The sequence below is a fragment of the Budorcas taxicolor genome, chromosome 3 (genome assembly GCF_023091745.1).
Source record: "Budorcas taxicolor isolate Tak-1 chromosome 3, Takin1.1, whole genome shotgun sequence".
Taxonomy (NCBI): domain Eukaryota; kingdom Metazoa; phylum Chordata; class Mammalia; order Artiodactyla; family Bovidae; genus Budorcas; species Budorcas taxicolor.
Window position 1 is genome coordinate 29110149 of NC_068912.1, and position 27912 is coordinate 29138060.

The 27912-nt window shown below is 38.5% G+C and overlaps 1 protein-coding gene across 1 annotated transcript in view; it reads left to right on the forward strand.

Annotated features, from left to right (window-relative positions):
• The window catches only part of DENND2C (DENN domain containing 2C), a 38882-nt gene extending 10970 nt beyond the window's left edge, over window positions 1–27912 (forward strand). The window contains exons 6-18 of the mRNA XM_052637378.1: window positions 3552–3596; window positions 5463–5650; window positions 8738–8847; window positions 10432–10501; window positions 11033–11110; window positions 11704–11844; window positions 12309–12457; window positions 12933–13110; window positions 18522–18563; window positions 19847–19952; window positions 26228–26467; window positions 26702–26788; window positions 27841–27912. Of these exons, the coding sequence (XP_052493338.1) occupies window positions 3552–3596; window positions 5463–5650; window positions 8738–8847; window positions 10432–10501; window positions 11033–11110; window positions 11704–11844; window positions 12309–12457; window positions 12933–13110; window positions 18522–18563; window positions 19847–19952; window positions 26228–26467; window positions 26702–26788; window positions 27841–27872 (1466 nt within the window). The 3' untranslated portion in view covers window positions 27873–27912. The remainder of the gene's footprint in view (window positions 1–3551; window positions 3597–5462; window positions 5651–8737; window positions 8848–10431; window positions 10502–11032; window positions 11111–11703; window positions 11845–12308; window positions 12458–12932; window positions 13111–18521; window positions 18564–19846; window positions 19953–26227; window positions 26468–26701; window positions 26789–27840) is intronic.

Sequence of the window (27912 nt, forward strand, 5' to 3'; positions counted from 1 at the left end):
GAAGAATGTTTCATATTTTTGCAAAGACTTCCAAAGACAGAAATTTCTTAATTTCCATTAAAAATCTAGTCCTCATTCTACGAGTGAACTATGTGAAAATAAACTTCTGCGTTCAATAATTCAAAGCTCTTTCTTCTTTGTGATGATTAAAATCATCCTGTCTTCACCATTTAAAATGTGAATTTTCATATTTTCAGAAGCAATTATTGAAACATTTTAGTCTTCTATAGAAGAAATACTTCTGGTCATTGTTAATAATAATAGCTACTGCTTAACTGAATGAAGTAATAGTTTCTTTATGTACTTTATCTGGTGTATAAATATGACCACACTGGGAGGTGTGGGACTATCCTAATTTTACAGAGTAAGAAGCTGAGTGAGAAGAGGAAGCATCAGTTTGAATCAAGGAACATGACACCACAAAGTCTTATTCTTCTTTATCACCAACAATTACTCAGCTTTTGATTTTTAGCAGTTTGACTATCTCCTCTCTATATGTTTTCATATGTCCAGTAAAGATACAGTCAAATGCTTTTTATTTGTATAATTCAAAAAGAGATTCAGAAGATGAAAAGTAATGCCAGATATTCTGCTGGATCCTTTCAGATACATTATGACTGTCTTTTCTAAATAACTGTATGTAGCAAATATTATTATTTTATAGATAAGGAAATAAATTATAAATTGCAAGTTATATGAAATATCAAGACACTGGAACCAGGACAAATTCTTAGAAAAGATTGTCAGTTTTCCCAGATTAACAGCAGTCTGTTGATAAGTATATTCACCAGATATGCTACTCTAAGGACATTATCACTGATCTGTTATTTTATGTGTATGCTTTATGGATTAGGAAGATTTTAGTAAATTTGACTCTAAGAAAAGTTTTTGAAGCGTCAAATCCTTTTCTTCACTGTCTTTATTGAAAAGAACAAAAAATCAACAGCATAAACTGCCAACTTGTAGCATATACACACGAAAGGAGGAGTCCCTACAAGTTTATTTTCTTTTGTGTGGCTCAAAGGAAATGTGCATTTACCCGGTCCCTGGCCAGCCTCTTCCCTGGACAGGAGTTTCTCTCATGCTTGAGGACTCCTGGCTCAGTAGTCACAGTTCTCAGGTTTTTGTTTTCCTTCTTAAGCTTTTGTCTGTGTATCAACAATGCCTTGTAGAACCAGATAATTCTGTTTACCTACTCTGCCAGTACATGCTAGGTTTTAGTGAATCTATTCCAACCTAAACATTTCTTAATTCTCAATTCTCAAGTATCACAAAATGATTTACTGCCCTTCTTCCAAAGTACGGTTTTGTGTGTAAAAGTCAGTTATCAAAAAGGGACAACCTAGTACTTTTTTGATCCTTACAGATTCTCAATACTGGTTTTTAAACCCCTTAACCTTCATTCCATGTCTTGGAATGCAGGTCATCAAAACCCAGAGGTGAATATGTTAAAGCCATATAAATGATCTTTTGTAAGGTCTTTGCCAGGTAAATTGCCTTTCCTTCCTTCCCATTTTCTTCTTCTTTTCTTTTCTTTTTTTCCCAGACACCTCACAGGCTCCCAAGAGGTGCCTGGTGCCAAGGATATAGATAGGGTTCAGTAGCTCACAGTGTTTATTCTTACTTATTGATTAATAGGATAGAGCCCTAGTATACTTTGTGTCATTGTAGTTTGAAGTTATAAAACCTAGATAGTACACAATATTTAGATAGCTACCTTTTCTGTAACATCTCTTGTGTACTTTTCACGCCTGTCTTATGGACAGACAGCATTTTTTTTTTTTTCAGACAGCATTTTTTAATCTTCTCTTCTCCCTTATTACAAAACTAAAATGAGCACAGCAAGAAATTGCAGGAATATAGAATAAGATAAAAGGGAAAGCCAGTGTTTCCAGAACTTCCTGCTACTACTCCCAGAAAATTTTATGAACATGCAAACGTTTTTTCTCCCCAAATAACTTTATACTATGTCTTGCTTTTTTTTAAAAAAAGTATAATTAATATACTTTGGAGCTCTTTCAGTATAACACACAGAGATCCACATATCTGTACTGCATTTCTTTGTATAAATGTAAAAGAATTTATTTAGCTGTTTCTAACATATTATTTAATCTGTGGATAATTAAGGTTTATAAAGAGATATAGGTTTTTTTCTCTTCAAACAATGCTGTGATGTACACTTTTTACTTATATATAACTTTGTATATTGGTTAGAATACATCTATAGAATGAGTTCTTAGCAGTGGACTTAATCAAAGCACACATACTTTAAAGAACACATAAATTAATATTTTTATAACTGCTAACCGAATTGTCTCATAAATAGATTGTAACAGTTTACATTTCTATGAACAACTTTTGAAAATGATATTTTCCTCATTATCTTAGTTAATTAGAGATTTTTATTTTTTACCAGTATCATGGTTGAAAAGTATATCTTACTTATTGTCTTAATTTACATTTCTTTAATTATGAATTTGGACAGTTATGTTTATCAAGATTTATCAGTCTTTTCCTATAAATTGCCTATTCCTACCTTTTATTCATCTTTTGTTGTGCTGTGTTTTTCCATATTTATGACAGCTATTTGAATATTAAGAAGACAGCCCAGTGTCTACAATGTATACTACAAATATTTTCCCAGGTTGTTCGCCTTTTCAATTTACTAATGATTTTTTGTTAGATTAGAAATTTTACATATTTATACAATCAGACTTACATATATTTTTCATTTACGACTCCTAGTCCTTGTTTTTCCTGATACTTAAAACTTTTTCCCTTTCTTTACATTTTAAAATTTTGCTTTAGCTTTTTAAATTTAATTTAGAAATTTTTCATTCACTTGTTTACAATGTTTTATCTTTTGGTTGCTTTGTTGTTGTTGTTATATAAATTGACAAAACACCTAGTATTGTACACAATATTCCCTTCTGAAAGCAAAGCCCCTTAGCCCCAAAACACTTAAAATCCAATTGTGGAAAATAAGAGCAGTTCAAAGCCATCTGAGTACTGTAAGAATTCAGAGTAAAGTTCAGTTCAGTTTGGCCTTCGAGGTGGCTTAGAAGCATCATAAAAGAGGTAGAATGTAATCTTTGGTAATCTCATTTGGTAATCTTTCTTAACTTTCTTAACTTCACATTTTCTTGTTAATCTAAACTCATAGTTTGTTCCATGTTGAGACTTTTGGTTAGTCAGGTTGATGCTTCTACCTGTGATACCTTATTTGGGAATCAAAAGACAAATATGTCTACATTCTGTGAATGTAGAAATAAAATCTACTCTATTAACCAAGACTTCCTGCAGCTAGTTTGAACTGCTGTTAAAGTCTAGATTTAGGGATGCGAGGGGAATTAAGGAGGGAAGTGGGTGTGGGAAGAAGGTGGAATGGAGTAGTTTCTTCTCTGAGCCTTGATACAGCTAAGTGGTTTGGAGAAAGTTTCAGCCTCCTGATTATTCCTTGCTCTTAAGTCCCCAGGTCTTTTCCATTATTCTCTTCCTCGTGTTCCTCCTGCTGTTGTTGGACAATACAAATGGAAATTCTTTCTTTTCAGGTGAACCTGGTGGGTACGAAAGTGATGCTGAGTATCTACCAAAGAGTGAGTGAGTCAGTGGGGCTGCTCCCTTTCGCGTGATGATCCTGGTTATAGGTGGAGTCACACCTGCCTTTGTGATGAAGCATATGTTTTCTACACCAAGTTTCACTTTGTCGGTGATTTCTTCATTATAAGATCCTGTTGAGATTTAGGGAACTAAACAATACACTGTCAGATGTTATGACAGCATTCAAAATCTCCCATAAAAAAAAAACCTCCCATAATTGAGAATAGATACATGTATATATGTATGGCTGAGTCCCTTTGCTGTTAACTATCATAACATTGTTAATCAGCTATCCCCCAATACGAAATAAAAAGTTTAAAAAATCTCCCATGGTGGTGTGAGGCAAACCTATATAGTTCTTAAGATGGAATGTTCTGAGGGGAGCGGCAGAGCTGCGTGTTCAGACACATATGCAGCCATTTCCCAGCAACCAAAACAGAGCATGTGAGTCATCCTCTGAGACAAAAATATCTGATTTTTTCATAGTCATTCAAGTGTAATTCATTAAGTGTCTTGAGATAGGCAACACTGATCTGTTTCTTATTTGTAGGCATTTATATTCTAAATTACTGTGCCATTTACTTTCTGTTAGAGTACAAACTACGCCATGCATTTTTGGTTGTACTTGTTCAAGTACTCAAAGGCTCTGTATCCTGCATCTAATGGATTTTCACAGCAAATTATTTCGTTTCTGTTTAACTGAGGCATGGGAAAAGTAGGAGACATGAATTATCAAAGCCAAGAACAGGGCAGTTCCAAGTCTGATATTCTGACTTTATGATGAATAATCATGTGCTCCTACCAGTAGCCTCAGTTGCTTCAGGTGTTTGATTCAGTAGCCTGATTTAAGGTGAAACCTAAGTCATCATCAAGTTCAACTTGGATGTGTAAAGATGACTAACTTAGTGCTGTCGCTACTGAGAATCAGCCCCTAAAATTTTCTTGATATGAGCTAAGCCCTTTGGAGTAAGAAGGCTTGCCTAGAGCACTTTTTTAAGTGTTCTTAATATTTTGATCCACATCATAACTTCTTTGGGGCAGAATGCATCACATCTCGAAAGAAAAGCAAAACAATTAGAGGGTGAGTCTTTCAGTCTTTGGCTTAGAATGACACATAAGCAAATCTCTAGGATCCTTAGATTATTTCTTCTGCAACTACTGCGTTCCCCCTGGTGGAGACTATCCCAAATTATCCAGAATTTAGAGCGATGAGAATAAAGGATAAATGTTATCCACTTTTGAGTGGGATCGCTCACACTGTATAAATAGTATGCTTCTATAAATTCTTTCTTTTGAGAAACAATCTGCTAATGAATATCTTTTCCTCTTGTGTTAAGCACCATTTATTGATATAAGTATATGTCCATCATTCATAATACATGCCAAAGAGAGAAGGGAAAACAATAGTTTGTTTCATGTGAGGATAGTTTTTTGTTTTAATTTTATAAAAATTGTCTCTTTATGTACTTACCTTCTATAGGGCTCAATTATTTTATCAGATCTTTTCCCCCACCTATGATTTCATGGTCTCAGCAGTGGCATCTGTGGTCTGGCCAGTGCTTTTACTGGTGTCATGCCATGAAAGATGGGATAACACAGAGTATGTGTTGGGACATGCCTAGGTATCAATTGGGACATAGAACATCAGTCCCACTGCAGAGCCCCTAGGTGCCTGTGAGAGTCTGCACTTGTCCTCCACGTGTGTCATAGCCCTGACAAGCACGTCTGGGTGCAGACGTTCGTTAGTCAACACTCACTAACAACCACTGAATGAGGGTTAGCCCCTCATGGGTCATGACCTCTGGGTGCTAGAGGGAAGATAGGGCTACAAAGGAAGACAATGCTCCATGATCTCATTGCAGGTCGCCACAAGCGCATAGCACAACTGCAGCAGTCTTCCAAGAGGAATCCGCACTACCAAACTTTAGAGCGGGATCTGATTGAATTACAGGAGCAGCAGCTCTTTGAACTCTTTGTGGTGGTGTCTCTACAGAAGAAGCCGTCAGAAGCAAGCTACGTTCCCCAGGTCATACAACAATTCCCTAGCAAGGTAGGTGCGTAGAGACCATGAGACATCCAGGAACGGATGGCCTTCCTGTGTCTCTGTGTATTTATCCCTCTCCTCTTGTTTACTGTTGTCTCCATCAGCTTTTACTAACTCTATACTTCTTGTAGGACATGGATCTGACGATATCTTGTGTCAGGTGTGAGCTGCAACCAAGGGGGAATAAAACTCATTATTCAAGTTGGGTTTTTATTTTTTGCTCTGCTGCTTACTAAGTGACCTTTGGCAAGTTACAAAGCCTCAGTTTTCTCCTTCTGAATGAGAGCGAGTGAGTGAGTGAAAGTTGCTCAGTCGTGTGTGACTCTGACCCCATGGATTGTAGCTCCCCAGGCTCCTTTGTCCATGGAATTCTTCAGGCAAGAATACTGAAGTGGGTTGCCGTGCCCTCCTCCAGGGGATCTTCCCAACCCAGGGACTGAACTCAGGTCTCCTGCATTGTAGGCAGATTCTTTACCCTCTAAGCTACCAGGGAAGCCTCATTTTTAATGAGGCGAATGATAAATGTGGCAGAGTAAGGTAGCAGGTCAGAGCACGGACTGTGAGCCAACTGTCTGCAATTGCCACTTATTAACTCTGTGACTTAGAGTAGTTAAACTGGTCTGCGTCTTGTTTTCTTCATTGGTGAAGGAGGGGTAATCGTAACAGTGTCTACCCCATTTAGTGAGGATTAAATGAGCTCATTATATAATAATTCATGTAATGCACTAAGAACAGTGTCTAGCATATAGTAGCACAATATAATGTTACCCTGTATTAGTGAGGATTTAATGAGATAATGTATATAACATGCTTAATGCAGTTTCTGGCACATAGTAAGCATGTGATAAATGGTTACTATTATTAACAGTATTATTTCCTTTACTTTGCCTTTTCCACAAAATCATTCATTCATTTCATCAGTATTTCATAAATATCTACTTTTTGCCAAGATTACATGCTGAGAACACAACTAAAATAGATCTGTTTGGTCCCTGCCCTCACAGAGCTTACAAAATAGACCCTAAATGTGGCTCTGAGCTTTGTGACTGTAAAAATAAAGAACATGATCATTACATCAGGGCTTACAAACTGATGGCCTCTGAGCTTATTAAGCCCACAGACATATTTGTCGGGGGGTGGGGGTTTGCCGTAATAGAGTAATAAAATAATAATAAAGTTTTTGTTGTTAGTTTTTTGTTTAAAAGTCAAATTTCATATAGAAATCTGTATTTCGGCTTTTTCCTGAGAAACTAGAAAGACTGCCGGCACTCAGCCCACATTCCTAAGTGGCATGAATTGGCTGAAGCTGAGTAAGGAGCAGGACTAACTTCATGGGTCTGTGACCAGTGCAGTCACAAAAGGCATCTCTCTCCTAGAAGAGCCCAGCTCCACAGGAAACTCTCAATTTATATTTGAATTTGTGTTTTGTAAGTGAGGAGTGGGGTCTGATGAGACAATGGGGCCTGTACCAGTCTTAAAGCCTGGCTTCATGCATGGTCTCACCTGCTTCCTCCCCAAAATGGGTTCTCTAGGTGTCCTCACTCCTACTTCTTGGTTCCCCAGGTCCTGTCAGGCCTTCCCCCTTTCCAGCCTCACTCATTGGCTGCTGACACCCTCTGCGGCATGCATGGGGAGGGTCAGGATCAGACAAGCATTAACCCCGCAGTGTCTTAAGCAACACATGGCTTTGCTTAATGCCTTAATGCAGTGTCTTAATGCCCTGCCCTGGGCATTGCTACTACTATTCATTGGGTGGTCTAGAGGTGCAAGCCTTTTCATCACCCCCAGTCCAAGTACTGAGCATGTGCCTGTGTGGAGGCTACAGCTCCTTGAGAGTTGCCCAGCTGCTGTGCGTTGGAATGGCGGGCTCATAGTAAGGGAGTTACCCCGGCTCAACTTCCCTACCCCTAGTCAGGACACAGGGTTTGAGTCCTGCACCTGGCCTGAGGGGGAAACCCCGCAGCTGGTGAGTCAGTTGTGCACCAGATTGTGAGCCAGGGTCCCTGAGCACCTGTGAATGTCCCCACTTATCCCCAAGATCCTCGTGCCTGAGGGAGCATGCCTTTGAATACAAAATCAAAAACCCTGTTTTGTTTTAGAAATTAAAAGGAAGGTCATTGATATAAGTTACATGAAGTCAATTTGGTAATTAGACTTATCTGCTTATTTTTGTACTAATTTTTAAATGTCTTTTGACTTAACTAAATTTAGACTGTTCTCTAAAGTACAATACCAAACTTGCACGAAAGGGTCTTCCATGCTAGAATTTTACAGGAAGTCGCAAACCCATAATTAGGTAACAAAGATTACATGCTAAGGGAAATGATTATACGTGGGGTGGATTCTAAAAATACGATTTTTTCTAAGTAACGGTCATCTGACTTTTCAAAACATCTTGGATTATTGATCAGAGAATATCTTGAGCTGACTAGGTTTTTGTTATCAGTATATTATAACATAGATTTTCATTTATTTTATAGTCCATGATTCATAAAAATATTCTGACTAGTATGTGAATACTTGAATTAAGATTCTTTCTCTAGATAAGAAACTGTTTTCAATAATCTCTCTTACATCAGATTATAGGATCTCCTCAAGTACCCTCTCTATATAAAAACAGAATTCCTTTTACTTAGAAACTGTTCCTTAGAAAATTTCAGTGATTAACAGTCTTGGCCCTCCTGTTTTATTAAACTGCACAAAACCACTCTGAGATAATTGCTGCTGCTGCTGCTGCTGCTAAGTCACTTCAGTTGTGTCCAACTCTGTGCGACCCCATAGACAGCAGCCCACCAGGCTCCCCTGTCCCTGGGATTCTCCAGGCAAGAACACTGGAGTGGGTTGCCATTTCCTTCTCCAATGCATGAAAGTGAAAAGTGAAAGTGAAGTCGCTCAGTCGCATCTGACTCTTCGAGACCCCATGGACTGCAGCCTACCAGGCTCCTCCGTCCAAGGGATTTTCCAGGCAAGAGTATTGGAGCAGGTTGCTACCTTGACTTATCGGATACCCTTTTCCTGAGAACAGGCTGAGTTTTTTATTTCTACACTCCACTTACATAGAATATTAGTCACTTTCAGTGTTATTTTTTTCAGGGTGATCATGGCTTTAAGCAATCCAGAGACACTGAAGAGAGGCTCAAAGTTATCCCCAAATTTTGTTTTCCTGATTCAAAGGACTGGGTGCCAGCCTCGGAACTCAAGAGGTAAATAGACTACTTTATCTGATTTCTGTTTGTTGAAACTGCAAAAGTAGAATCAGAATGTTCGAGAAACAGATAGAACCAGCAGTGAAGCTATGTGTACTCTGTGGCAGGGAAGGAAGGAAAAGAATTAGGACATTTCCTATGTGGGGCTCCCAAAAGGAAAGCACAGTGTTAACGGGAAAACAAGTTTGAGAGTCTCTTCAATTTGCCAATTCTGCAGGAAAAAAAGTTCCACTTTACATACAATCAGAAATGCCACCAAGTGGACATAAAAGGAAAAAAATACTGAACTTAAAAACAAAAATAAAACATGGCAGTGTCTGCATCTTGTATCTCCCTCAAATTGTTAGAAAAAGCTATAGCCCAGATTGTATGTTCCCCTGTCAAACTTGTACAAAAAGGAGGCTGGAGTTTGGAAGGTATAAGTATATTGGAAAGGAACTATAAGAAATTTCTTCCCAGTATCTAGAGGAAATTACTATTTTCAATTAATAAGACATCATCATCTCATATCCTGCTTGTAAATAGATGACTGCTTCTTTCAAAACTGGAATTACTGGTCATGTATTTAGGCTGAAAAGCATGATTATGTGAACCATATCACATGCTGATGACCTGCTGGAAGACAGCCTCAGCTGTTGCCTAAGTGGCTGTGCCTTTCCTCGCCACGTTGCCTCCAGACTAAGCTGCTGCCTCTCACAACCAGTTTGGCCTGATCGCCGCTCTCGTCTCTGAGCCATCAATCCTGATGCCTTTGTGCTGTCTGTTGCACTGCTGACCACATAGGCAGCTTCTTTCATATCGACCTGGCTGCTCCATGGTTGGCTTTTCCCTCTCCCCGAGTTATGTGTGTTCATTCTAAAATACATGGAAGTAAATACAAAGCAAAAATTAGAAATCACTGGCATTCTGGTTTACTCAAGAGATAATCACTGTAAGTGTTTTGAGATGTTCCCTTCCAATCTTTAATTGTTGGCTGTATATAGACATGTATATAATGTTGTTCAGATTTGAATTCCTTTTGATTGTTAATGAATTTATTTCTTGGGCCTCTGTAGGTCTTCATTTTGTAAGTTATCTATGCATTTTATCTTTTGCCTATGTTTCTAATGAGATATCGATTTTCCTATTAATTTTTATGTATTAAGAATATAATCTTTTGCCTATCACTGTTGCATATGACCTCTCAAAACTAAGTAGAAGAATTTGGAAGGGAAGAATAGCTTATTAAAATCCTTTTTAGCTTACCTATGTGTTTGGCTAAACTGAGCATTCAACAAAAGGAAAACAGACTTGATTAATAGCTGACCGGATAGATAAGAAAGTGAAAGGAGGTGGTGGCTTCAGCAGCTCATCCCATACCTGTTCTCTCACTCCAGTACAAAGCAAGACATTCTCAAGGGCTGGACCTTTGAGAATTTGAGAATTTTCCCTCAGGAAGAACATGACTTGCAAAAAGTATAATATCAATGCTTCCTCTTACATCACAAAATTGCTGCTGTTAGACACTAATTTTTAATTGCTTGTTCCAAGGAATGTCATAAGTAGTAGTTTGAATCTCAAACTATTGACTATTTTTTTCAGTGAAACCTTCTCCTTTGTCTTAACTGGTGAAGATGGGAGCCGGTGGTTTGGTTACTGTAAGAAGCTCTTGGTAAGTCCCAGACCTGTGCTCTAGGCAGCTTTGGTCAAGAAACAATAGAGTCAGACTAAGAACTTCAGAAGCATAATTTCTAGATGAGTCTGGGGGCTACTCAATGATCTGTGTATTACAAAGAAGCTATGTTAGCTTTAAACAGTAAGAGCAGGGTGGAGGTTAGCCACAGAGTGTTTTGGAATAGAAAGGGTATGGATTTATTTTATTTGTTTGTCTCTAATAGATAATGAAAGCACTGACATTGTAGCTGAAGTCAGTCTGCTTATGTTTGAGGAATGGCGTACAATGAGCTAGTCGAGGGAGCTCTGAGTTACTTTCTTCTTGCTTAGATGCCTTCATTAAGCTGGAATGAATCATACCATCTTTTTTTTTTTTTTTTTTAAGCATTTTTCCATCTTTCAGTGTTCACTGAGAATGAGACCTTTGGTTCCTACTCTATACTAAGGAGTATTAAGAGGTATTAATAGTCCAAATTAGTAAAGACTTGTGCTACTTAATTTTTGCTTTGTTGTTCTTGTTGTTGTTTAGCCAGAAGGCAAAGGAAAGCGACTCCCTGAGGTGTACTGCATGGTCAGTCGCCTAGGCTGCTTCAACCTTTTTTCAAAGGTGAGTGGAGAATGGGTGCTATGAAAGACGGTGTCCTTTCTGAGCTCTGAGTACATCTTTGTTTCTGATGACTTCACTAGACAATGTTAAGTGGCATAGACTTTTAACATTCTACTTTAGAAAGGGCTTTCCATTAGTAGATTCGAACTACAGGTTTGAAGGCTTAAACTTAGATCTCTAAACCACATGATGTTGCCCTATAATCCTCATTTCGGTTTGCTAAATCTTGCTGCTTAAAGCGGAACTTTGCCTGAAGTTTATGTTGTCTCATGTCTTTTCCAGGCACCAAACTGCTGGATACTATTGTGTTACCTTCTTTGTCCCTTCCTTGGTGATATAAAAAGGGGCTCCTTTCTAAAATTAAGTTGATTCATTTTAGTAACTTTTCTTAGAGATTTAAAGATACCTCCAAGAGAAAGGAGGCCTTTAATGAACTTTTTTAAAGGTGGCAGAAGCTTATCTGTCTTAAAATCTGGTGACCATATTATTTTCAAGTTTGTGCACCCAGTTTTTCAGTTCCTTTAATAGGATTCTTTTATGTCTTTGAACTGAGTCCTTAATTTAAAATATATATATATGTTTTGTGTATGTAGATTCTGGACGAAGTAGAGAAGAGAAGAGAAATGTCTCCAGCTTTGGTTTACCCCTTCATGCGAAGTGTCATGGAAGCTCCTTTCCCAGCTCCTGGACGCACCATCACAGTGAAGAGCTACCTCCCTGGGGCTGGAGATGGGGTAAGTTAGTTAATTTTGAGGAGACTCGCTAGCTGCCAAAAAGCAGTCCTTATACTAGTAGACCTTACATGATAGAAACCTTTCTCCTTTTCATAAATTGCACAGAGTGTGTTTCAGTCCCAGAAGCACTAGAGAAACATCCAGTTCATCGGTGAGATTGTTGATCCTAGACCCCAAGAACCAGAGGTTTCTCTACCATTCATAGACTGAACCACTCATAAGTTGACCTGCATGAGGTCAATTTCAATATGATAAATGTTGTCCGGTGGGATAAAAGATTTCAACAGAAATTTATGGCATGAAACTAAAGTATTAAGTGTTGAGATCAGTGTAGGCTGCTTCACGAACTCTGCAGGAGCCCCTCTCTTGAATTTAATGTGTACAAGAGAGACAGGGTCCGTTAGTATTGTCATTAAGGGTCTCTTCCCACCTCAGCTCCCCTGATTGAAGTGTTTGCATTTCAGTCCATTGAGCTGTGCCGACCACTGGACTCGCGGCTGGAGCATGTTGATTTTGAGTGTCTCTTTAAGTGCCTGAGCGTGTGCCATCTCATTCGAGTCTGTGCCTCTCTCCTTTTGGAGCGGAGGGTAATCTTTGTCGCCAACAGCCTAAGGTGAGAAATAAGTAAGATATGCCACATCGGACTGGGGTTTTACTTGTTCTCAGTGTTTTAGAATTTGGCCATATTAAAAAAAAAAAAAAAAAACATTTAGGTAGGACCTCAGTTACTTAATGCTGTAGCAACATGGATAATCCAAAAGCTATTTGTGTTCAGCTATACCAGTTTCTTTTGAGGGTTGCAATTAATTTCCCTTCAAAATGTGTTTTGTTGAAACTTGTTAAAAATTGGTATTGCTTCTCTGAGTATACACTAGTTTTTAGCAATATAAATTGTGGGAAACAGCTGGATTGAGATTAAAGATTTTCAGAAAATTAAGTTAAAAATTTAAATAGAATGTTAATGAGTAATCACAGAATTGTTAATCTGCGATCACTGGCACCAGTTTGTAATCCTGTAATGTCATATCTGACATGCCCACCATATGTTGCTGTTTGTGTGACATCAGTTTGCTTTCTCCTCTGGCTAGCACCCTGTCAAAATGTGGTCATGCAGTGGTTGCCACACTGTATCCATTCACCTGGCAGCACACCTACATCCCAGTCCTGCCAGCATCTATGATTGACATTGTGTGCTCACCTACTCCATTCCTTATTGGAATCCTGTCTTGCTCATTACCGCAGCTCCAGGACCTACCCATTGAAGAGGTAATATGGGAGAATTTGTACCTGTGAAAAAGATTGGAGCACTGCCAAGTGAAAACAAGTGATTTTTAACAGTGACGGATATATCATTAATTAATAATATGTACTTATTATTGTTATGCTATCATATTTTTGTATCTGCTTATTAAAATGAGAAAAATACTATAGTACACATGAATCTGAAGTTATATCTTATTTATAGCATTGAACCATGGGCTAATTCTTGTGTTATTCTGAAGAATAGGTCTTTTTTTAAATTTTTTTAAATCATGCACAAAAACTACTCTGGGTTAATTTTTAAATTCTTTCAAATATCACATACATTAGATAAGTGCCCAAAACAAAATGTATAGCTCAGTTAATTATCACAAAGTGAATGCTAATGGTAACCAGCGTTGGACTAGAATAGAGACATTACAGCCATGGAAACAAAGTCCTCATCATGCCTTCTTTTTCTTGTTTAAAAAATTTTTTTAAATTATTCTTATTTATTGTTTGGCCACACTGTGTGGCATGTGGGATCTTAGCTCCCTGACCAGGGATCAAACCTCTGCCTCTGCATTGGGAGCTCAGCATCTTAACCACTGGACTGCCAGGGAAGTCCGCCTCATGCTTTCCTCTAATCACTGTTCTCTTCCCCACTCCTTGCAAAAGGTCACTATTATCTTGACTTTTTTTGATGCTCATTTTCTTGTTTTCTTTATAACTTAACATCCTGGGCATGTATCCCTAGACAACATAGTTCAGTTTTGCCTGGTTTTAAGCTTGATATAAATGGATTCATACAGCAATATGTTTCTTTTCTTTTTCTTTCTTAGTCTGGCTTCTTTCAAGCAACATTATATCTTTAAGATTCACCCATGTTGATGAGTTTAACAGTAGTTTGATCATTCTGATTGTGTATAGTGATCCACTGTGTGAATGTACTGCAATTTTCTCATCCATTCTACAGTTGATGGACATTTGAGTTGTTTCCAGTTTGGAGTTATTATTAATAATGCTGCTATAAATATTCTTGTTCATGACCCTTGGTACATATGTGCATGCAGTTTTATGGGCAAATATTTGGAAATGGAATTGCTGGGTCATAGAGCAGACATATCTTCAACTTTAGTAAGTAAAGTCAAGCTTTTCCAAAGTAGTTGTGCCAAGTTAAACTTCCTCCAGGAGTGTATGAGAGTTCCTGTTGCTCCATATCCTTGTCAGCCCTTGTTGTGATCAGTTCATATTTAGCTTATCAGATAGTTGTATTTTATTTTTGTTTTATTGGTATTCCTTGATTATGGTTGAGGGTGAGCATCTTTCTATATGTTTATTACCCATTTGAATGTCATCTTCTGTAAAATCCATAGGCTATCTTTCTGCTGAATTATTTACTTTCATTGATTTGTAAGAGGCCTTTTCATACTCTGAATATGAACTCCTTTGTGGTTTGCCTTTTCATTCTCCAAAAAGATTTTTTTTTAATATGGAAATGTTCTTAATTTTAATGTGGCCAGAACTGTCAATCTTTTTTTTTTAGTGGTTAGTGTTTTTGTGTGTGTGTGTGAACTGCTTAAGTTTTTCTTAATATTAGCTTCATGGAAATAGCCTCCTCTGTTAGTTCCTGGAAGCTTTATTATTATGCTTTTAATTTTTGGCTCTTAAGCCTGGAAATTGATTTTTTATTTTTTTGTATATAATAGGAAGTAGGGGGAATTCCCTGGCAGTCTAGTGATTAGGACTCAGCACTTTCACTGCTGAGGATGTCAGTTCAGTCCCTGGTTGGGAAACTAAGACCTCACAAGCTGCGTGATATGACCAAAAAAGAAGAAAGAAAGGAGGTAGGGATCATTTCATTTTTTTAAATGTGGATAACCTACTATCCAAGTACCACTTAATGAAAAAACTCTTCTTTATTACACTGATGGGTTAACCTCCCCCCTCCAATTTTATTGAGAAATGATTTACATATAACATTGTATTAGTTTAAATGTACAACATTATGATATGATATGATATGATACATGCATATATTTGAGGGCTTCCTTGGTGACACTAGTGGTAAAGAATCCACCTACCAATGCAGTAGGCATAAGAGACATGAGTTTGATCCCTGGGTCGTGATGATGCCCTGGGGGAGGAAATGGCAACCCACTCCAGTATTCTTGCCTGGAGAATCCCATGTACAGAGGAGCCTGGCAGGCTACAGTCCATAGGGTCACAAATAGTCAGACATGACTGAAAGGACTTCATACACACACACACATGCATATATTTCAAAATGATTACCACAGTAAGTTTAGTTAATATCCATCACCTAACATAGTTAGAAAAAATTTTTCTTGTGATGACAACTTTTAAGATGGACTCTTAGCAAGTTTCAAATATATAATATAGTATTGTTAACTGTAGTCACATGCTGTACATTACATATCCAGTACTTACTTACCTTATAACTGGAAATTCGTGCCTTTTGATCCCCTACACCCATTTTATCTATCTCCCAACCCATCTCTGGCAACCACCAATCTGTTCTCTGTTTCTATGAATTCGGTTGTTTTAGATTCCACATGTACGTGAGATCATAGGGTATTTCTCTTTCTCTGCTTGGCTTATTTCACTTAGCATCCACATTGTTACCACTGGCTGGATTTCCTTCTTTTCATAGCTGAATAATATTCCTTTATATATATGTGCCACCTCTTTATCTAGTCCTCTGTTATGGCCAGGTTGTTTCATTGTTATGGCTGTTGTAAATAATGCTGCAGTGAACACGGGGGTGCAGGTGTTCTTCAAAATAGTGATTTTGTTTCCTTTGGATCCATGCCCAGAAGTGGCGTTGCTAAATTATGTGCTGGTTCTATTTTTAATTTTTTGAGGAACCTCTTTACTGTTTCCAGAATGGCAAAACCAATTTACATTTCCATAAAGAGTACGCAGTAGTTTCCTTTTCTCTACATTCTTGCCAGTATCTGTTATCTCTTGTCTTTTGTTAATAATCATTCAAACAGGTGATAATATCACATTGTGGTTTTTTGGTCGGCATTTCTTTGATGTAGAGTACCTTTTCATATGTTTATTAGTCATCTGCATGCCTTCTTTGGAATAACATTATTCAATTCCTCTATCTGTTTTTTGTTTTTTTTCCCTCTGCCTGTTTTTAAATTGGATTCTTTGGGGTTTCTCTTTTTGCTGTTGAGTTGTATGAGTTCTTCATATGTTTTGGATATCAACCCCTTATCCAGTATATGAATTTCAGGTATTTTTCTCCCACTCTGTAGGCTTTCTTTTTATTTTACTGATGGTTTCCTTTCCTGTGCGGAAGCTTTTTAGTTTGATGTAGTCCCACCTGCTTATTTTTGCTTTTGTTATCTTTGCTTTTGGTGTCAAATCCAAAAAGTCATTGCTAAGACCAATGTAAAGATGCTACCCTGCTATATTTTCTAGGAGTTTCATGATTTCAGGTCTTATGTTTAAGTTATTAATTCATTTTGAGTTGATTTTGTGTATGGTATAAGATAGGGATCCAATTTTATTTTTTAGCATGCAGGTAATTTTCCTATAACCATTTATTGAGATTGTCCTTTCCCTGTTGTATATTCCTGGCTCCATTGTCATAAGCTAATGGGCTATTTTTGAGGTTTATTTTTGAACCCTGTATTCTGTTCCATTAAGCTATGTGTCTGATTACTATAGCTTTGTAATATAGTTTGAAATGAGAATGTATGATGACCTCTACCTTTATTCTTCTTTTGTAAGATTGCTTTGGCTATTTGGAGTCTTTTGTGGTTCCACAGAAATTTTAGAATTGTTCTATTTCTGTGAAAATGGCCATTGGAATTTTGATAGGGATTGCATTGACTCTAGATTGCTTTGGGTAGTACAGACTTTTTAACAATATTGATTCTTCCACTCGATGAGCACAGAATATCTTTCCATTTTTTTGTGTATTGTTCAGTTCCTCTTACCAGTATCTTATAGTTTTCAGCATAGATATCTTTTACCTCCTTGTTTAAATTTATTCCTAGGTATTTTATTCTTTTTGATATAGTTGAAGATGAAGTTGTTTTCTTAATTTATTTTTCAGATACTTTATTGATAGTGTATAGAAACATTTCTAATTTTGGTATTAACCTATTTTTTACCTTGTTACTATGGAAATTTTAAACATATGTAAAAATGAAAAAAGAGTAAAATTAATTACCCTCCTTGCTGCTGCTGCTGCTAAGTCACTTCAGTCGTGTCTGACTCTGTGCGACCCCATAGACGGCAGCCCACCAGGCTCCCCCGTCCCTGGGATTCTCCAGGCAAGAACACTGGAGTGGGTTGCCATTTTCTTCTCCAGTGCATGACAGAGAAAAGTGAAAGTGAAGTCGCTCAGTCGTGTCCGACCCTCAGCGACCCCATGGACTACAGCCTTCCAGGCTCCTCTGTCCATGGGATTTTCCAGGCAAGAGTACTGGAGTGGGTTGCCATTGCCTTCTCCGAATTGCCCTCCTTAAATACTTATAAAGTTGAGGCTAATTGTACTACCTCTCTCCCATAGTATTTTGAAGCATATCCTGATGTCATTTCATAATTCTAAATATTACGATATGACTCTCTAAGCCTAAGATCACTTTAACATAATCACAATACCACTATCACACCTAAAAATTTAATAACAGTTTTTTAATATCAGAAAAATTCAATATTCAGATCTCTAATTATTTCATAAATTTTTTATAGCTTGAATTAGGTCCCAAATAAAGTCTATGCACTGTATTTGTTTTTTTTTTTTTAATTTTTTATTTATTTATTTATTTTTAATTTTAAAATCTTTAATCCTTACATGTGTTCCCAAACATGAACCCCCCTCCCACCTCCCTCCCCATAGCATCTCTGTGGGTCATCCCCATGCACCAGCCCCAAGCATGCTGTATCCTGCGTCAGACATAGACTAGTGATTCAATTCTTACATGATAGTATACATGATAGAATGCCATTCTCCCATATCATCCCACCCTCTCCCTCTCCCTCTGAGTCCAAAAGTCCGTTATACACAGCTGCGTCTTTTTTCCTGTCTTGCATACAGGGTCGTCATTTATGCACTGTATTTGGTTGGTGTGGTTTTTTTTAGTCTCTTTTAATCTCTAGGTGTGCCACCATCATTTTTTTTAACTTGCAATATTTTTTACTAATGTTGATGAGTTAGCTATTAAATGGGCTAAAACTTTAATGCATAACAATATCCAATCACTTTATATACTGGAAACTATTACAATATTTAAGTCAGTTATATTTCAATTAAAAACAGAACCAAAAAACCCTTTAAGTCTAAAACTATTCCCATTGCATGAAAGAATCAAAACATTCTTCCTGATCTAACAGCGCCTAATGTATTTCTCTCTGAATGTCTCTGGTTTAACTTGCCTGGCTCCTTTATTCCATAGGTGCTGATAGTTGATCTCTGCGCAGACAAGTTTTTACAGGAGGTGAGTGACAAAGGAGATGATTACATAATGTTTGGGGATAATTGGCCAGAAAATATGTGAAAGTACTTAAAGAAGGTGACTCAGGCAAGACCTATAGTTCCTGCACACACACTTGACTTGACACTGTGGCCAATCATACAAGATTGACCTGAAAAATTTGTCTTGGGTTCATAGCTGTCTGTCTCAATTTAAGGAAGGAGGAAACAGATTAAATGTCATTCTCAAAAGAGGTAACCCTCCCTTCAAGTCTTATGGGTTGATATATAGGCCTCTAATTTAATTAAATTTAACAAGCATTCAACACCAGTTATTTCTAGATATTCTGCTAGTCAGTCAGAAACTAAAGATGAGTAAGACACTCAGCTTGATCCCTCAGGCCTTATAGTTTACAGTGGGAGAGGGAGCAGATATAGCCATAAAGTTTTAGAAATGATATATATTTGAAATTTGCACAAGATACTGTAGGGGCAAAAAGAAATGGTCACTTATTCTGGATAGTGAAGAGGAGAATTAGAAAAGCCTTAGAGCAACCCTCTGTATGTAACCTGTATATAGGTTTGTGAGCACTGAACATAGGGTGAAAAGAATGTTTCCTGAGACTTTCTTTTTTTATACTCAATCAGCTCATCACATTTGAAGCACCATTTATTTGGGAACGATCTTTATAATATATCATAAGACTTGGAGATGAGAACTATTTGGTTTGGAAACTCCCAAAGAGTCTTATAAGACATACTATTTATTTTTCTTAAATTTAATTAAGATGTTCCCTGGAGAAGGAAATGGCAACCCACTCCAGTGTTCTTGCCTGGAGAATCCCAGGGATGGGGGAGCCTGGTGAGCCGCCATCTATGGGGTCGCGCAGAGTCGGACACGACTGAAGTGACCTAGTAGCAGCAGCAGCAGCAGCTGGTGGTACAGATGGTAAAGAATCTGCCTGCAGTGCAGGAGACCAGGGTTCAATCCCTGGGTCGGAAAGATCCCCTGGAGAAGGGAATGGCTACCTACTGCAGTACTCTTGCCTGGAGAATCCCATCGACAGAGGGGCCTAGCAGGCTCCAGCCCTCAGGGTCATGAAGAGTCAGACACGAGTGAGCGACTAACACTTCCACACCATAAACATCATGGATTCTGTTCAGTGTAGGGAAGGAAGCCTCAGACAGACTCCTTTTAGCAGAAATACATACAAAGCCACCTGTGGAACCTGGGGGACTTTAATAGGGCCCTAAGTTTGAGACTTTCTCTCTCAAAGCTCATGAAAATCTCAATTTTCTTCTCTTAAGGTATCTGATGAGGATGAAATTCTACCACCTAAGCTACAAGCTGCCCTGGTACAGATTTTGGAAGAACGAAATGAAATATTGGCTCAGGAGCAGAATTTTTCACAAGGTATGAGACAAGTGGCAGAGGATTTATGGTCCAGACAGTAAAAACCAAATGCCCAGCATCCTGCCAAAGCATATACAAAAATAGTCTGAGATTGCCTGTGCCTTCATAAGCTGATAGCTTCCTTGCTTACCCTCGATGTGCCAAGTCCCCTTCTTTTTCAGGACTTTGGCATTTACTCAGTTCCATGTATGGAATGCTATTCCCCTAGGCACGTGGCTCCTGCTCTTTGTTCTTGTAGATCCATGCTCAAATGTCACTTTCTTAGTGAGGCTTTTCCTGACTGTCCTGTTTAAAATTGTCCCCATTCCCTTAGCACTTCCTGTCCTCCTTCCTGACTTAATTTTTCTCCAGGGTCTTCATTACCATCTGATGTGCTAGAGTGTAAGTTCTATGAGAACAGTGACTGTCTGTTTGTTTTCTATTTCCAATACTTTGAACAGCATTCACTAAATAGATACTCAGTAAGTATTTGTTGAATGAAAAGATCAATAATATTTATTGGGTGGCTTACTGTATGTCAGGCATTATTTTAAGCACTTAGCATACATCTTATTTGATCCTGTAATATCTGTATGAAGCAGGTATTATTATTTAATCCCCATTTTACAGATGAGAACTCAAAGGCTGTTTGCTGATGGGGATCATTAGAGAAGGAGCAAGTTTAGAGGAGTAACTAAAAGTTCAGTTTTGAATATTAAGTTTGAGATACCTGAAAGTGAAAGTCGCTCAGTTGTGTCCAACTCTGCGACCCCATGGACTATGCAGTCCATGGAATTCTCCAGGCCAGAATACTGGAGTGGGTAGCCTTTCCCTTCTCCTGGGGATCTTCCCAACCCAGGGATCGAACCCAGGTCTCCCGTGTTTCAGGCTGATTCTTTACCAGCTGAGCCACAAGGGAAGCCCAAGAATACTGGAGTGGATGGCCTATCTATTCTTCAGCGGATCATCCTGACCCAGGAATTGAACAAAGCGAACTGGGGTCTCCTGCATTGCAGGCAGATTCTTTACCAACTGAGCTATCAGGGAAGCCCAGAATTTCAGAGAGATTTATATCATTCTTTTAACAGTTTCATCTTCCCAACTCAGGGATCAAACCCAGGTCTCCTGCATTGCAGGCAGATTCTTTACTAGCTGAGCCACAAGGGAAGCCCAAGAATACTGGAGTGGATGGCCTATCTATTCTTCAGCGGATCATCCTGACCCAGGAATTGAACAAAGCGAACTGGGGTCTCCTGCATTGCAGGCAGATTCTTTACCAACTGAGCTATCAGGGAAGCCCAGAATTTCAGAGAGATTTATATCATTCTTTTAACAGTTTCATCTTCCCAACTCAGGGATCAAACCCAGGTCTCCTGCATTGCAGGCAGATTCTTTACTAGCTGAGCCACAAGGGAAGCCCAAGAATACTGGAGTAGGTAGCCTATCCCTTCTCCAGTGGATCTTCCCAACCCAGGAATCAAACTGGGGTCTCCTGCATTGCAGGTGGATTCTTTACCAACTAAGCTATCAGGGAAGTCCCTTGAGCTACCTATTGGATACCTATCTAATATCTTGCAGACATTCAGCTGGAGATATCAAGTAGGCATTTACATACAAGAATTTGAAATTCAGAGGAAAGATTTAGGCTAGAGACATACATTGCTATTTTAAAGCTGAGGAACCAGATGAGATAACCCAGTAGAGTGAGTATAAGCAGAAAATTTAAACAATTTAAGGCTTGAGCCCTGGTTGGGAATGATGTGCTTGAATTTACATTTGACAGTTGGGAAGAGAAGAATCCAGCAAAGGAGACTAAAAGGAGCAGCTAGTGAAGTAGGTGGAAAACACAGGAGTATGGATTGCAGAAGCTGAGTGAAGAAAGTATTCCATGAAGGAAAGAGTAAACAGTTATGTTTAATGCTGCAAAGAGGCCAATAATATGAAAACTGAGAATTGACCAGTGGATTTGACAATGGGAGGGGTCCTGGAAACCTTGGTAACAGCTGATTCAATGAAATGGTGGGAAGAAAGTGAGACAGGGGAATGTTCAAGAGAAAACTAGAATGACCTTCATCTTTTTGTAAAATTTTAGTGGAAGTGCAAAAGGCCAAGAATAGCTGAGACACTCCTGAAAAAAAACAAGATTGACGAGCTTGCCCTATAGAACATCAAGATTAACTATAAGTCATAGTAAATGAGATTATTTAGTTTGGGTTCAGAAAGAAGCAAATAGAGCAATAAAAATGGGAAGAATAGAGAATGCCCATGCATAAGGAAACTTGATTTGTGTCAGTCAGCACCAGCACTGAATAGCAGTGGGAGAAGAATGAACCAATCAGTAAACAATTCTAGGGCAACTGGTTTTCCACATGAAAAGAAACAGAGATGGATCTGCAGTCCACATTATACACAGAATTAATTCGGATAAATTAAAGACTTAAATGTTACAAGTAAAACATTAAAAATGTTTAGAAAATGATAGAAAATATTTTATGTTTGGGGACAGTAATGGATTTCTGAAATGTGGCACAAAGAACACAGACTATAAAGGATAAGATTGATTAATTTGACTATGCTAATTAAAAAAAATTTATCATATATTTATTTGGCTGCGTTGGGTCTTTATTTGCAGCATGTGGGATTTTTTTTCTTTTTAGTTGTAGCACGTGGAATCTTTTTGTGGCATATGAGATCTTTTTTAGTTGCAGCCTGTTGGGTTCCAGTTACTGGACCTGGGATCAAAGTCGGGCCCCTGCATTGGGAGCATGGAGTCTTAACCACTGGACCACCCAGGAAAGTCCTTGACTACGTTAAATTTTAAAATTTTCTGTTCATCAAGGGACACCATGGAAAAGGAATAAAAAACAAGATACAAACTAAATGAAGACATTTTCAACAAATATAACTAACAAAGGAATAGTATCTAGAATTTAGTTTTAAAAATTCCTCCAATTTAAAAGTAAAAAGATGATCAACCCAAGAGAAAAATGGGGGAAAGATATGAATAATCATTTCATAGAAGAGGAAACATGAAAGTTCAACAAATATATGAAAAGATACACAACCTCATCAAAATCAGGAAAATATAAATTAAAACCACACTGAGATACCATTTTATATCCACCATATTCGTAAAAATTTTAAAAGTCTGACAATATCAAGTATTGATGAGAATGTTTAAATTAGTTCAATACCTTTGAAAAAACAATTTGGCATCATCTAGTAACATTAAAGGTATATATATCCTGCTGCTGCTGCTGCTGCTAAGTCGCTGCAGTTGTGTCCAACTCTGTGCAACCCCATAGATGGCAGCCCACAAGGCTCCCCCATCCCTGGGATTCTCCAGGCAAGAACACTGGAGTAGGTTGCCATTTCCTTCTCCGTATATATTCTTCAACCCAACAATTCCATTTTAAATATATACACAAGAGAGCTCTTGCACATGATAACTAAGAAACAAGTATAGTAATTTTTGTAGTGGTATTGTATGTGATAGCAAAAACTAAAAACAACCTACATTTCCACTGACAAGAGAATATAGCATTAAAAAAGAGTCTTAAAAACACACACTGAGGACTTCCCAGTGGTTAAGAGTCTGCCTGCCAATGCAGGGACACCGGTTTGATCCCTGGTCCCAGAAGATTCCACAAGCTGGAGCAACTAAACCTGTGCACCACAACTACTGAAGACTGCACACCCTAGAGCCCGTGCTGCAATAAGAAAAGCCGTGGCGGTGAAAAGCCCACGCACCGCGACTAGAGAGTAGCCCCCACTCCTCGCAACTAGCGAATGCCTCTGCGCAGACACGAAAACCCAGCGCAGCCAAAAGAAACAAGATTAAACACACACACACACTGAATAAAATAATAAGTTTCAGTAGAAGATACTGTTTTATATAATGTTCAGAGACATACAGAACCTTGTTAGGGGTTGGGGTTATGTTGCTGGGATTGCATGTGTGTAGTAAGACTATGGAAAGTAAATGAAATACCAAAATTCCAAATAACAGTCACCCTCTGTTGGAAAGTAGGGGAAGAACGCCACTGAGAGGGCATCACACAGAGAACTTCAGAGATACACATGATGTTCTGTTCTAAGCTGATGGTGGGCATTTGTGTGGTCATTTCACTGCTGGGCTTATGAAATATTCATGCATGTAAAATAATGTATAATGTATATACATTAAAAGAGAAACAAAGAATGGGAAATAAGGTATTGAAAAACATAATTTTTAAAAGAAAGGGAATTAGGTGTAAGAAAGTGGGTTGTTGTTTAGTTGCTAAGTCGTGTCCTACTCTTTGTGACCCTATGGACTGTAGGCTGCCAGGCTTCTCTGTCCGTGGGATTTCCCAGGCAAGAATACTGAAGTGGGTTGCCATTTCCTTCTCCAGGAGATTGTCCCAACTGAGGAATTAAACCCAAGTCTCCTGCATTGGCAGGCGATTCTTTACCGCTGAGCCACTAGGGACCCCCTAAGTATAAACAAATCTTCCAAGAAATTGTTTGCTGTAAACTGGAGGAGGGATTGCTGTAAACTGGAGGAGGGATGGGACAGTAACTGAAAGGGATGAGAGAGTGGGGCAAAGGTGTTGGCCATAAAAGCAGTGATGGATTCTCAGTTGCAGAAAAATACAGATGAGAAGAAAATCTGTTGAACAAAATATAATAGAAATCTAGATTAGAATAAAAACATAAGGACTTCCATGGTAGTCCCAAGGCTAAGACTCCACGCTCCCAATGCAGGGGTCCCAGGTTCAGCCACTGGTCAGGGAACTACATCGCACATGCCACAACTAAGACCCAGCACAGCCAAATAAATAAATAACTTAAAAAAAAATTTAAAATGTAATGTCAAGAGTGAGGTTTGGGGGAGAAAGGATACACATATATGTATGGCTGAGTCACTTTGCCTCGCACTTGAAACTATCACAACATTGCTAATCGGCTATACTCCAATATAAAATAAAAAACTTAAAAAAATGTAATGTCAGAAGAGACCTTAGAAATTGCCTATCAGCCACCTCATTGTACCGATACAGAAAGAGAGGCCCTAAGAGGTAAAACAAGTTGCCCACTAATATACAGCTGTTTCATGGTAGAAATCTGATTAAACCTCAGTCCCAGATTCCCAGTCAGCCCATGGGAAAGAGCAAGAGACACATTGTGCTAGATTACAGTGGTTACGACTCACCTGACTTGGGGGTCCTGCAGCTTCTCTCTGGCACTGGGTGAGGTGACCTAAGAATGTCTTTGATTTGAGCTTTATTTTCCTCAGCTGTAAAAGGGAAATGATACGTCTGCCTCTCTGGATTATTACTATATTTGTAAAAGCACTCATTAAATTATTATTTATTATGGAATAATCATGATACAATATGAAATGAGAAAGTTGAGCAAGAAACTGATTTGGTGGAGAAATATAATGAATTTGGTTTCGACATGCATTGTTTATTTATGTGATTCATAGTCTACCAATTTCCTAAAAGGACCTGAGATAGTGACTTTTTGTTTTTGGCCAAGCCCTGTGGCTTGTAGCATCTTAGTTCCCAGACCAGGGATGAAACCCGTGCCCTGGGCAATGAGAGCACAGAATCCTAACCACTAGACTGCCAGGAAATGCCCTAGATGGTGACTTTTAGACAAAAGGAATATAAATGCTAATGGGACAGCCAGTTGGTGATCACCTAAAATGTAGCCTGAAAGTGTGAAAGGTGAATTTTTGTGAAATATCAGGACTGGAGATCTGAGGTTGAGAATTATTGACAAAGAAGGTCAGCTGTCTCTCCATGCCAGTTAGCTCTTTAAGGAAAGGAATGTTGAAGAGAAGGGGTCCAAAGACCAATCCCGGGAAGAGGAAGAAGAGTCAAGAGTAAAACAAATGTTTGGTCATAAAGGCAGGAGAGGAATCAGGAAGAGCATCAGATTGTGGGAGACAGAAGAAATGAGGAGGAGGGTAGCACAAGCGCAGCATAGAGTTTTAAGGAGGATTAAAAATTGAAGAGTGGATTAGACTCAGCTGGTTCTCACTGGTGGTCTTTGAAAGAGCAGGTCCAGGGAAATTACAGATATGCAGACCACAGTATGTGTGGGAAGACAGTGAAGGTAAGGTTATAAGCCATTTGCTATTTTTCTGGTCATGAAGAGAGCAAGAAAGCTGAGAATGAGGATTCCTATATTTATTCTCTGACCTTTAATCTATGATTCCCTAGGTGTCACTTTTATAACCAGAGCCAGTGTCCCTATAAACACAAAACTTAGGGGATTTTTCCCCCTTTCTATTTTCTTTCATTTTGCAGAAGATGTGACACTCAACTCTCTGGTGTCTGAAGCATTTGTCAGGTTTTTTGTGGAGCTAGTGGGACATTATTCTTTGAGCATGACTGTCACTGAGCGTGGGGAGCGTGTATTCCAAAGGGAGCCATTTCGTAAATCTCACACCTCCCGAAGCGTACGCCACTTCCTGGATCTCTTCATGGAAACTCAGATGTTTGCAGGATTCATCCAGGACCGAGAGCTTCGGAAAAGTGGGGTGAAAGGTCAGTTTCATCATAAAGGTCTCCCTCTGTATTTAGTGAGCACTTGAAAGATTTGAAAATAATATAAACAAAAAAATAAGAAAAGGCTACAAGGACTCATGATCAGTTGTTTATTATGGGAAAAATTTTATTTTGTTATATTGTTTTAGCTCTGGAAGTACACTGGTAATGAGCACAGAGTTTTTTTCAGTCTTGAGTGTATGACAGTTTGAGCAGCATGAGTTTTCTTTGTAGGTTTGTTTGAGGTCCGGGCGCTCCAGTATTTGGAAACAATTCCTGAGTCTGAGCCCAGCGGAGTGAATAGAATTTTGCGAAGTCTTGGTAAGTTGCTGTGTTTTCCTATTATTATTAGATAAATATAGTTTAAAAAAAAACAAGATAACAAACTTTTGTGTAAGCATGCCTCATCACAAAAGCTTTACCATCACATCAACGATAGAACCTCACATACAGTGGCCAGAAACCATGGCCCTATTTCCACAGTGTTTGGAGGATGACAGGACTCTCAGCGGTTAGGATTCTCCGTCAGAGTTGTCCATGGGACTGTTTTCCTCAGATGAAGCTTCCTCATAGTATAAGAATGTTGCATATCATAATTGTTCATCTTTTTCTAGACCACATCCTATGGAGAATCTTATTAAAAACTGCACCTTTTTCCAGAAAAATACCCTTGGAGTATATAAACACATTTTGCAAATACGTTTAGGGTGTTCATGGACCCCCTTGAAGCCCATCCATGCACTCCAGGTTAAAAATAACCTGGTTAAGGGCATCTGAAGCAAAAGAGGATTTTCTGCAAGTCTCTAATTTTACACTTCAAATTATGCCTGGGGCTGTTACTTCATCTTTATACCACAGTGTTAGATTAGATCAGTGGTTTTCAGCTGTGACTACAATATTAGACTCTCTTGGGAATTTATATGAAAATTCAGGGAATTCCCTGGAGGTCCTGTGGTTAGAACTTGGAGCTTCCACTGCAATTGGCATGATTCAATCCCTTCTCGGGAAACTAAGAGCCCACACTGCAGCCTGCATGGTGTGGCAAAAAAAAATTAATCAAACCCACTCCCACCCCTCACCAGGCTCCAGGAAATCTCTGGAGAACAGGAAAAGCGATTTTAACTGCAGTCAGATTTGAAAAAGGCGGGATTAGATGATATCTGAGTTTCCTTCTATGTCTACAATTAGACATTTGGGGGTTCTGTGTGTGTATGTTTGGTTTGGGTTTTTTGGTGGTTAAACACATCAACTGATAACTTGAGATGGCAGCTTACTCCTGGGCTGTTCTGAATGACTAGGTTTAATCCCTTGCATCAAATAATATATCCTAAATAAAAATGAACTAATGAGAGTTCACTCTTTTTTTCCTTTAGGAAGTAAAATGAAATTTCTGCAGAAGAAATGAAATTTTGACTGCCTCCATCCTGAACAGAACAGAAACTGCC